Source organism: Tubulanus polymorphus, chromosome 4, assembly GCF_964204645.1.
Source record: "Tubulanus polymorphus chromosome 4, tnTubPoly1.2, whole genome shotgun sequence".
NCBI lineage: Eukaryota > Metazoa > Nemertea > Palaeonemertea > Tubulaniformes > Tubulanidae > Tubulanus > Tubulanus polymorphus.
Window position 1 is genome coordinate 25,694,017 of NC_134028.1, and position 12,007 is coordinate 25,706,023.

At 39.1% G+C, this 12,007-nt stretch overlaps 1 protein-coding gene across 1 annotated transcript; it reads left to right on the top strand.

Annotated features, from left to right (window-relative positions):
* The first annotated feature begins 432 nt into the window (after positions 1-432).
* On the top strand, positions 433-7,500 carry LOC141904506 (uncharacterized). Its single transcript, XM_074793096.1, has 7 exons — positions 433-447; positions 725-775; positions 1,203-1,349; positions 1,978-2,236; positions 2,736-5,273; positions 5,603-5,713; positions 6,073-7,500. Exons 1-7 carry the CDS (start codon positions 433-435, stop codon positions 6,177-6,179), a joined length of 3,228 nt encoding a protein of 1,075 aa, XP_074649197.1. The 3' UTR covers positions 6,180-7,500.
* The last annotated feature ends 4,507 nt before the right edge of the window (positions 7,501-12,007 follow it).

Sequence of the window (12,007 nt, forward strand, 5' to 3'; positions counted from 1 at the left end):
TAAATAAATAAAATATTCATATTCAAGAAATTGGAAAATAACGCAAAAATATATAGAAATTTTCTATGTTTGATATATAAAAAACATTTTTATCTATCATCTCTTTTATTTTGTTATTTAGATTTGCCTGGTTGGCACATAAAGGAGTACTCCGATTATCGGATTAGCCCCGCCAGGTACCCGCACAGCGCAACCACGAAATTCAATATACATTTTATTGTACAAAACTAATAAGGGTCTCCCAGGTTCGAACCCGGTCCTGCTGTCTATTCAGGGTCTAATTCCGTTCATCCGCATTAGTCTTTGTTCGCAAATCGCTCACAGGTCTTATGTATCAGTTTCCAGTCGGTGATTGTTGTCAATAAATTAAATTTGAGTTTTCGGTTAAAGCGAAATGCAATATCCGAGATTATTGCTCCACACTCAGTCAACATGGCTTCCGACGAGGTAAGTTGAATTTTTCGAACTTTTTTGAAATATTTATTTCGAAATGTCCGCCGTGCGTCATCTAAATTCCATGTGCGTTACTTGTATAGTTAAAACAGTTTGTATTGTAACATCGGGTTGAAGGGTGCAATTGAAATGCATGTCATATCTGAATATTGCAAGTGCAAACATTTCCAAGTTTTGGCCTTTTTCAATTTTCTCACTTAGTGCCTGGACGTTCGATTCTGTTACTCGATAATTACTGTATTGGTTGATTCTGTAACTCAACTCTTTTTAGGATGAAGATTTGAAGGCTCTTCGTTTAGCTGTGCTCGCATCGATGAAAAATGTAAGCAGGCCTATGTGGCTAAACTTTTTATGCTTATAACAAACCAAAAGGGCAAAAAGAAGGATTACGAAACAATTCTATCAATACACATCATTTAGCCTCTACTAAGATTTGCCTAACTGCAGTTCAGGTTGCCTATCTTCTGTGTGTAATCAATAAGGATTAGGATTATGGTTATGCATTGGTACATACCCAATCAGGACACTTAGGCAAAGGCAGAGTTTGACTACAAAATGCTCATCATATGTCACATCATATATAGCAGTATCTCATGTACAAACTAAATAATTGCTGCTCTAGTGCATAATTTTGGGGGTCAAACTGAAAATTTCAATATCATCTACTAAGCTCCCTAAGTTTTCAACAAAATTGAAAAACTGCATTCGCTTCCAAAGCTTAATAATCGGATGACTTTTTGGGATTGCAGAAGACAAGTAGCAGCGATAAAAGCGATGAATTAGAAACAGATGATTTGGAAGCTTTGAGAGCTGCGGCTTTACAAACCAGAAAGAAAGATATAATCATTCAACCACCACCACCAAGAACTTTCATACCGCAAACAACTGTCTTCAGTGTAAGCATATTGTATTCCGCTGAACCCAAGAATCAATTCATTTTCAACGTTTTGACTATAAATCCTAATAGTCATCTTCAGGAGTCGTTTCCATAGTCATGTGGCTAAGATTTAAAACCAGTCTAATGCCTTCTGAGTCGCTAATCTATCAACTAAGATTACTTTTGGACTTGAGTCTCCACTATGGAACCAGCCATAGGAATAGACGGAATAAGGTTAGAACAAAGTTATGCAATGGTGCTCAGTATTGCTGAAGATGCTTATGATAGTCAAAACGTCTCAAATGAATCGTTACCTAAAGGAAAGTATGGGATTTAGCTATAGTGTTTGGATTCCCTGATCTGTAAGAAACCTGGGACCAGTTGCTCAAAAGTTGGTTGTAGATAAGCGGTGAATAAATACCGTAGTAATGATGAACTTTTACTTGTCGCTTTGTTATCTATCCACTGGTTAACTTTTTCCAACCCCGGCAGGTGTGGTAGGTCTGTAAGGGACACTCATTCAAAAAATCAATCGAAATTTACCAGCCAAATAAATGATTTTAAGATCAAAAAACTTTTTCCAACCTTTGAGCAACTGCAGCCCCTGACTAGCGGTATTTGTATTTATCGTATTGTGTTAACTGCAGGAGCAGCCCGGTAACCTGCAGATCGGTCATGGCAGATATCACAGAGATAATCGAGGAGCTCCGGGTAACTGGAATTCACGGCCGGCGTTTCAGCGCACGAAAAACCTGATAGTGATTCCTACCGACCCCGATTCAACGTCCTCGTCTTCCAGTTTCGATCGCAAATCGATTACGTCCGATAAGAATATTCTTCTACGACCGCAAGATCGTTGGGCCGATAGTAACACTAGCAGTCCTTGTCTTTCTCCGAAAACAAAAGGTATGATTGATTCAAGAGTAAAGTACATTGCTCCTAGACGAGGAGTCAACTTACGTTATCTATTTCACACCAATTAAAGTGACAAGCACTCAGTATCAAATAACTTCATTTTCATTCAACTCAGAAACTGGATTTTTAGCCTAATATTATCATATGATCCACCAAATATACAATATTAGTTAGATAAGTCAACATTGTGAATTCACGTTGGCTTACCTAAAAAAGTAAATGATGACTTAAGTAAATTGAATTAAATACGCAAGTTTGGACTCTAAAATAGAGTCGACTTAAGTAATGTGATGACTTATATCGGATGATGAATTCAAAACTTTCTAAATTGAATTGGAAATACAAACTAGGACTCACAAACAGATATGACTTCAGTAATGTAGCGACTTAACCGACGAGTTAGACAGCTCGACTTGTTCTACCCTTGGTGTTAAAGGTAAGCGTGAAAATATATTTTTTTCGAATTAAAATGTGTTCTTTTTCTTTGCAGTCAGTGATAAGTTCCGACGATTCGAAAGCAGCGGAAGTGAAAGCGAAGAATCGTCTTCGGATTCCGGCGACGATTCCGACGGGAAAGACGAATCGTCTGATCTCGAAACTTCCGTCGTTTCCGATCATAACGTTGAAATTACGGATACCGATGAAATTCGGGCGGGTGTCGCGCACGAGATCAGTTTACTAGAACAGAATGTTAGTTTACTCGATGACGATCTGATTAATTTGACCGAAGTCGCGGAAGAAGCCGACACCAGACGCTTCGTTATTTGCAACGACGGCGCTTCCGGAAATAATCCCGCGAAACCATCCGCCGATTCGAGGTCGTCGGTCGTAGGTTCGTATATCGTCGAAAAACGGGATGATTCACCCGACAAACGAATCGCGAATCCGGCGCCGATTCACATTAAACGTGACGATAATCACGAAATCCGTCGCGAAAAACCAACAGAAAATGTTGTCGCGAGTGACAAAAGTGAAACTGCTGATTTAGATCGAACGACTGATTCAGCCGATCGCGCTCAAGTGATTAAAAAACCGACTATCATTCATATCGAAAGAACCGTAACGAAATCGCAGAAAAAAGACAGCGCGGCGATACGCGATACTGAGAAACATACTACTAGGTCTATCGATACGAGCTCGAGGAATTTGATGGCGAAAAACGCGTCAAAATCAGATTTGGAAAAAATTCCGTTGCCGTTAGAAAAACCGTCGGCTGTCGTTAAAAAAGACGTTAAAGTTTCGAAAAGCGTGAATCAAGATTCGTCGAAAGTTGGTTTAAAAAGCAATGAAAAAGCGACGGTTTCCGAACACGATATCGACGCTAATAAAACAAAGTGTAACGAGACGGTTATCGACGCGGGGGACTGGGAAAAAATGAGCGACGTCGATAAATTGAGTCTTCGCTTACGCGGAAAAGCGAAGAGCGTTACTAAAAGTAACGACGGAAAACTCGAATCGGATCTCGGTGAGAAAAAATCCGTCGAAAAGATTTCCGCGTCCGTGGAAAAACCGGTGAAAAGTGCGGATAACGTTGTAAAAGAGCGTAAAATTTCGGATAGTGAAAAAGTTAATACCGGTCGAAATACTGATGATTCTTCAAAGAAGAAATCTTCGGATAATGAAACGTTGAGTAGCAGTCGAAATGCTGATAATTCTTCGAAAAAGAAATCTAAGGATATAGAAAAATCGTCATCCAAACAATCAAGAATTTCTCCGGATAGAAAGACTAAAAAATCCAAACGGGAGAAAAAGCCGGAAAAGCAGCATCATAAACAGGGTAAATCATCGGATCGTCAGATACCTGAACTTGAGAAGACGAAAGATTCGAAAACAGACGGTAAAGATAGTTCAGTTAAGACTAAGGAGGTGAACAATGATAAAACGGAAAGTAAGAAGTCTTCGGAAAAGAGTTCTTCCCGAGTTCATGATCGTTCACCAACTCCGCAGAAGACGCCCGATAAATATTCGAAAAGTGCTTCTTCCGGCGGTAAGAGTCGTGGAAGGCGTTCAAATTCTAGAGAAAATACGCCACGGCATCATAAAAAACCTCGAACACGTACGAATAGTAGTAGCGACGATTCTTCTTCCGAACGCGAGTCTTCGAGAAGAAAAAATTCAAGAAAACGCGATAACGAGAAAACGAAAACTCGTCGGTCGAAGTCGCGTTCAAGAAGTCGATCCGAGAGTCAGTCGACGCGTGAGACCGGTAAGAAAACGACTGGCTCCAACAAGAGCAAACATTCGAAAAACCGCGAACATAAAACAGTCGGTGATTCCGCGAAGAAAGTTACAAGAGATAACAGCAAATACGTGAAAAAAACGGATATTTCCAACAAAAATCGTTCTTCGTCGAAGATAGCGGTGAAGAAGAAAAGCGAGTGGGATAGCAGCAGTTCGGACGACGACGAGAAAACTGACAAGAAAAACGTGTCGTTGATCAGCGACGAAAGTGATTCGGATGATGAGAAAGCGACGTGGCGATTTAAACACACGGGAAAACACGCCAAGGAAACCGACGAGAAGATATTCGAACGCGATCGCGCCGAGTTGGAGGTGGCGCGTAAGAAACGCGACGGGAATTACGAGAAAGTCGATCGCGGTTTAACGACTTCATATCGTCGAGACGATCATCGGCGACGCGATCGTTACGACGATAGAGACTCGTCTTATAGTCGTAGTAAACCAGTACGTCATCAGCGAGCTCGTCGGTCTCCTTCCCCTCATCAGCGAGCTCGTCGGTCTCCTTCCCCTCATCAGCGAGCTCGTCGGTCTCCTTCTCCTCGTCGTCGCCGCGATAAAGACGATGTCGACAGCGACGACGATCGCGATTCCCGCAAACGAAAATCAGCCGTCGTTAAATCCGGCAGCGATGCGAGTAAATCACACGATGCTGCAGATGACAGGACAAGCCGCTCGCAGCTGAGTAACGACAGGAAGAGACCGAAAGAACGGGAACCATCTGACCTAGACCCTATCAACGAGCAGACGTCGCCGCAAAAGAAACCGAAAATGAATCCATCTGAAACAGGTTTGTATTGGAAGAGTAAACTGTATTGATTTGATTAGTAAATAGTTTTCATCTCTACTGAATGATGGCAGAAGGGATGTATAATTATCTAACGATTCACCGTGCCACTGTGTAGAGGTACTACTATAGCGGTATGCCCATTATTCACAACGCTGGGATGGAATCTTCAAAAATGTTCAGATGATCTCCAGCAGTTTCGGTTATCGATTAGTCAGCACTGAAGGGGGTTACTTTGATTAATGTTGCCGGTCTCAGTCGGAGTTTAGGGGAGGTTTGAATGCTGGGACCTCATCAAATTAATCTAATTATTTGTTCTCCGCTGACTTCAGACTCTGTCCAGAAAGATCGCGCTTCGGTCCATAAACGTCTAGGCTCCTCGATATCTGCATCGACCGTGCTGGAAACAATTGAAAGGGAACAACCGAAAGCCTCACTAGCTGGTATGTGTTCAAATTCAACTTATCCCTCAAAGATGGCTCTCCATAAAAAATTTTCATTCCAAATAAGGCAGGTACTGAATAAGAATCAGTAGCTGATGAAGGTAATACTGAAGGAATTGGTTTACTGAGATGAAGGGTACTAATCTAGTAGGAGTCTACATTGAGATAAAAAAGTTATGCAGACGCTGCCTTTAAATTCTCTTCTTTAAAACTCCTTAGATCCAGCAATGACTGATCTATAATGACCCTGATGACACATCACTGGTTGTCTAATTGTGTGGATGAGTTCAGGAGAGGCCATTTTCTTCTGGTACATTCTAAAGTACGTTGCAATGCTAATAGTTTTGATATCTTTTCAGTTGATGACAAAGAATTGGAAATGAGGATTCAAAAGATAAAAGAAAAGAACGCCGCGATTTTACAACGAAAAAAAGAAATAGACGAAGATCGTAAACTGTATGGCTGAATGGAGAGGGAGGAGGAGTGTCTTAGAATGACTTGTGCTATTTTATTTCCATGGTTGTTCCATGACATCTGTGTTGTTGAATAGGGAAATATTAGAAGTTGTTCGAAAAATCTTTGTAAGATAAAGGTTTCTCAGTTGACTATTTTCCCATCGCCTTACACAGATAATATTTTTCCTAAAGTCTACATACATGATTTGGACATTTCATAGGATTGAATTTCAAATAACAATTTGTTTACATGAGGATTAATTTTAATAATGAACAAAAACCAAACAGCAGTTGATTAAATCATACACTTCACCTGTCAAAAAAAACTAGTTTATCTGAGCAGTTTTGAGAAATCATTATGATTTTTAAAGTTATAAAAAGTTTAAGTTGACAATCGATGTAGTATCAGCATTTAGTTATATTGCTCGATTTGTAATAGAAAAACATCAATCAATTCACACATTGAACAGTAGTATAACTTCATTCCACACGCTCGTCAATGTTAATGATTATTTCCAATGATGTAATTAGTTTCTTGCAGCTGAAATAATGCTGATAAGGCTAGAAAAAAATGATTCCTTGTTTCCCATTTCTGCTGAGCTTAAAAGTTGACCCGGCCGCCTATCCACCATGTACATTACTTTTTAAAATCATGATCAAGCTAACAATAACATACCGGCAGTTGTACATGTACAAATAAACTGATAACAAATTTCAGTGCAGATTACAAAATGGCCCAGCCGGTTAGGAGAAACGAGGTATCATTTTATTTTAGCCAAATTAAGAGTGAAAAGAGGCAATTTGTGATCGTGTGTGCAGTTTGGATAAAGAGACATTAACATTCGCATTCCGATCAAGTTCATTATGGTTCATATCGGTGTCGAAAATAACTATTTTTATGTTCAGGAGGTTGTAAAAATGATCATGATCAAGACCTAACATGAATGAAAATGGGAATTAATGAATTTTCGCTTGCTTAACCACGAGTCACAATTAACTCTCAACAGTCAAACTGGGGCATTGGAGATCGGTTGTTGAAGGTTGAATGATGTTCTGTTAGTGGATCAAAGCTCCAGCACATGAAGTTAACAAATTCAATTGTGTAAACTTCATTGTAACAGATAATACATGTATATATGATATGCTTGAAAAGTTTTTTTTTTATATGTATGTAGAAAATGACAATAACTGATGCATTTTAATCTACAGCATTTGATCGAGTAATTATATGAATGGAATTTTGTTTTTATTTTGTACATAGAACGCTGGGTTGCAATAAACGCTTTGGTTTCATCTCGGAGGAAAATCGTGGTTTCTTGAATGCAATAACATGAGAATGAATAAATAGAATTTATTGAAAAATTTCAAGGTTTTCGTGATTTATTGTGTGGGGGGTTATTCCATCCTCGCTTGCCAGGGATCCGGTATCACTCCCGAACTCCATTCCACCAGCGGGGAACAGCTTTAGCGTAGTGGGTTCGAATCCCTTGACGGGTGAAGATGGGGTTATTCATGGTTTTTGCAAGGAAGCATCCTCGCTTGCCGGGGGTCCAGTATCACTCCCGAACTCGCTTCCACCAGCGGGGAACAGCTTTAGCGTAGTGGGTTCGAATCCCTTGACGGGGAAGATGGCAAGGAAGTGGCTTGGTGCTACTTTTTGGAGAAAATTTCTAAAGGCCCTAATTTGTGGTTACTTTTCACAAGTGCTTCTACAAATTAACTCATTTCTTCTATTATAGAAAGATTGCCAGATGAGTTTCAAGATAATTTTATCGGAACCCGGCCCGCAAATCGGTACATAGTTTGTCCACTACGGCTATTCGAAGACTCTGGCAAGCGAGTATAATTTTAGTTCACACATTCCCCGCTACTGTTATACATAGGAGCAGCACTAGACGGTCGATACGCTGTGACGCGCTATTTTCGGATGGGAACTATTGTTTCATTAGCCGATTACATCTATGCTAATTCTTTATCTAATAAAGTTATTCTCTCAATTGATAAACGCTTTGAAGCCACCTTAAGATGGAAATGATTTTCAATTTGCTTTATACGACTTTTTTGTTAAAAAGTAATTCACTGTACCGGGTCGCTCTGTCCGAGTGGTGGTATCACACTTACAACGTCTATTATGGGCGCAATGCAGTGATTTAATTTTTTCCGCAATGAAAGAGCTGAAAAGTGTAAGCTTTACTACTACCATCCATGACATAAAACAACTGGGCGATTTTGAAAACGACACCAATCAATAGGCCTATGGGTGATATTATCGATGAGAGGATTGATCGAATCTGTAGGCTGGATTCTTAAAAGATGTCAATAAACTAACTAATCATATCAGATGATGTGTCATCTAAATAAGAATATCTATAGCCGTTCGTTCCCGAAAAAGAAACGACTGGTGTTTATATTTCGTTGAGTTACGTACCTAGCTCTCAAGTAGCCTGTAGCCTACAACGGGCTAGGCTTTCACTTTAACTGCTATTTCTATTCACTATTGCCATTTGTAATGAAAAATGAATTTGTATCATAATTATCATTAAATCTAGTAATCGCAGATATGTCTCAAATTTCCCCACGTGAGATGATTTCGAACAGAAGGAGCATTCTTATTGGTTGGAGGTTTCAGTGTGAACCCCTCGGAACTAGAACCCTGTCCCATAGATAGATACAGACTAATAAAATTTAATGTTTATATGCTTCAAAATATTGACAAAATTCATCACGTAGCCTATATATGTGTTACTATTACATTTTGATGGACGAAGTACTCATGAAACCAGTAGCACAAGGGGAAAATCAATAACGTACGAAAAACGATATCGTTATTACAAACAGATTTTGTATTTAAACGCGATCAGATTGATAAATCTCGACTAAACTCTCGACCTACAAGACAAATAAGTATATGTATATAAGTAGCCGATATCTCTAATGTATTACTTGGTGAGTGGAATCACCAGATCAGGAAATGACAATAATAGATCTTATGATAGTCGTTGACTTAAATATTCCATGGTTTGCCTATAGGTGGGTTCCCGGTCACTCATGGTACACTATTGTAATGCCATTATCTAATACTTGAAACAAACGTAATTCGTTATATAGCTTTTACTGATTTGCACCTGACGGTAGCACTTAGAAAGATTATTAAATTCAAACAATTCAAAAGATGAAAATCAAAATGTCCTTCGTTGAGTTCATCCGGGCCATGTAATGGTACTTATGAAGCTATGCTTGACATCACTGTGTTAAAGAAAATTGAAGATTAAAATTGTATCGCTTTATAAGAAATGTATCTCAGCAGTAGAAGCAGGTGAATTATAAACCAGTAAATCATCAGTTAATGGCAAATTTCGGGCAAACCAACCACCATTAATGGTGGTATTAGAGCTAAAAGTCAGACGCCAGGCCTGACTGGTCATCGCACTGACCTAGATCAATCACCCCGAGATGGTTGCTCGTAGGCACTGACCCATCACTTGTGCCGACAAGAAAATACATCCTCTGTCTGTCGCAACCCTGTGGCATGGGGTTGAATGTCCCAAGTTCGATCCTTGTTAGGGGTTACAGTTTTGGTGAAATAAATATCGAGGTTTCTTAAAAGTACATCGAGAGACTGAATTTTATTTCAGCTACGAAATCATTGTGATTAATCAGTTGTATTGGTTGTCGACGAATCAACAAATTAGCATCGCGTGTTTCAGAGGAGGTCAATGACTTCTGAAATCTAATATGACGATACTTCGATGATTCGTATCTGAAGAAGGATTCTTCCTTGGACAATCTTATCCCAATTCGTCTACAATATCACGATTGCAAATGTCTTACTATTATGAAAATTTGATTCTGTATATTGCTTATTTATAGTAGACAAACTGAAAAGAAGTTCTATCGATAGTTTGGTGGATCTTGACCGGTAACACTCTAGTTCATCTGTCTGATGGACTTGTTCGCTCGTTGACATTGAGAGGTCATTGACTTCTTGGGGAATTCACTTACCGTACTGTATCAATTGATTTGCGGCGAGGGAATTGCTGGCTTACAGTATGCAATTATCACAAGATTCGGGTTCCTTCATTGGCTATTTACATCTATCTCCAATATCACGATCATAAATATAATCTATGAATAACGGGCTTTTATCGAAGGGATGGATATTCTAAAACGCGTTCTTTTCTTCATCTTAATTTTTCTCCTAATAGTGGGCTTCATGGATTATCTAATACATCATGACCCGCTCTGCATGGACCTAACGACAGTTGTTTTCCACTTCATAGTGTCCATAGTTTTCCTTTTTTCCACTTGGGCCTATGTGAGGGAAACGAAAATCCAAGAATTCGTTTTTCTGTGTGCTTGCTATTGAAACACACCGACAAAGGGCATCTGCGATCCGTCATGTAAATTACTGTACTTTGAAAAAAACCAGATGGCTGGGAGAGGGAGAGAGAGTAAAACACACAATGTTTGAAATCATAAACTGGTTTTTTATTGAGTAAAGCTCAAGGAACTTCGATATATCACAAAATCGTACAATATTTACACCGACCAAAATCTCTTCAAGATAATTTCATTATTATATATACGTAATCTATAGACATATGTTGTTATAGCTACCATGAACATTTATCACAAAATTAATCAATATATATAATATCTATATATTCACTTTTGAAAGGTTTTTTTCTTTAAAGCCAGCCTTCAGATACATATAACGACTTAGATGTTATTACAACACAGTAGACTGTATGACGTCCTAATCCGGAACATTGTCAATTGGCTAATTCGAAATTCAAGAAAACGAAATCTTTTTGCTCGAAACGTTCTACATTTTCTACGAAGACCAGCTTTTAGGACGAAAAGTTAAACAACCGAAACTAAATAGATTACAAACACAAGACGTCATCGAGGAGACACGTGACATTTTGAAAAATTAACGAACCGCGCAATCTCTTCGTATGAAAAAAGAATCATCTAACAAGAACGCCCTAATACCGAGAACCGAGAACAATTCTACTGCGCATTTAACACGAAAACAAATTAAACAAGGGTTTGAATTATATCACTAAAAACTAACGTAATCATATTCATAAGCTGCCTAGAAAATCAATAGAGATTTACACGAAAGTTACACAAGAACGAACGAGCGTACAATGAGAGATACCCCACGCCTTTTGAACAGTGAACACATGCAATGCATGACGTACATACATAATTATGTTATGCTAGCATGGGTGACTGAGTTAGATAAACATAGGTCATCTGTACCTAACACAAATAGTCAAATGGTTATTGACAATTCATTAATATTCCAAAGCAGAAGCGTTTGAATCAATGATCAGTTTTGGGTTTTGAATTTTGGATGGTTTTTAAGATGTCAGATCCATGATTTTCTAAGTAATGTGCATTAACATCGTCAAATCCAGTTCTAAAGATAGATTTTCTATAAAGCTGGGTTCCGGGACGGGCGCAGGAAAACCCCTGTTAGCCTAACCGTGGTTAGTGGCTTATCAGTGGTTCGGCTAACTGGCTTAAAAGGCCACACGAAGACAATGGTTATAGCTAACAGCGTTTTCCTAACCACGGTTAGCGCTAACAGGGTTTTCCTGCACCCGTCCCTGGATGATAGCTCGAAGAAACGACGACACATCATAACAGGCACACAGCACGAGTTAATGTAAATATATAAACATATGACGGATGAATACTGGTTGTATGAGAAACAACAGGTCGCTCATGAAGTACACCGCTCAGGTCACTCATGAAGTACACCGCTCAGGTCACTCATGAAGTACACCGCTCAGGTCACTCATGAAGTACCGTACAATGCTTCTTCGTA

Excerpts from the sequence above, each read along its gene's own strand:
- LOC141904506 (XM_074793096.1), top strand. Across the intron at positions 1,350-1,977 it reads CGCAAACAACTGTCTTCAGT|GAGCAGCCCGGTAACCTGCA; the intron begins GTAAGCATATTG and ends TGTTAACTGCAG. Across the intron at positions 5,274-5,602 it reads AATGAATCCATCTGAAACAG|ACTCTGTCCAGAAAGATCGC; the intron begins GTTTGTATTGGA and ends CGCTGACTTCAG.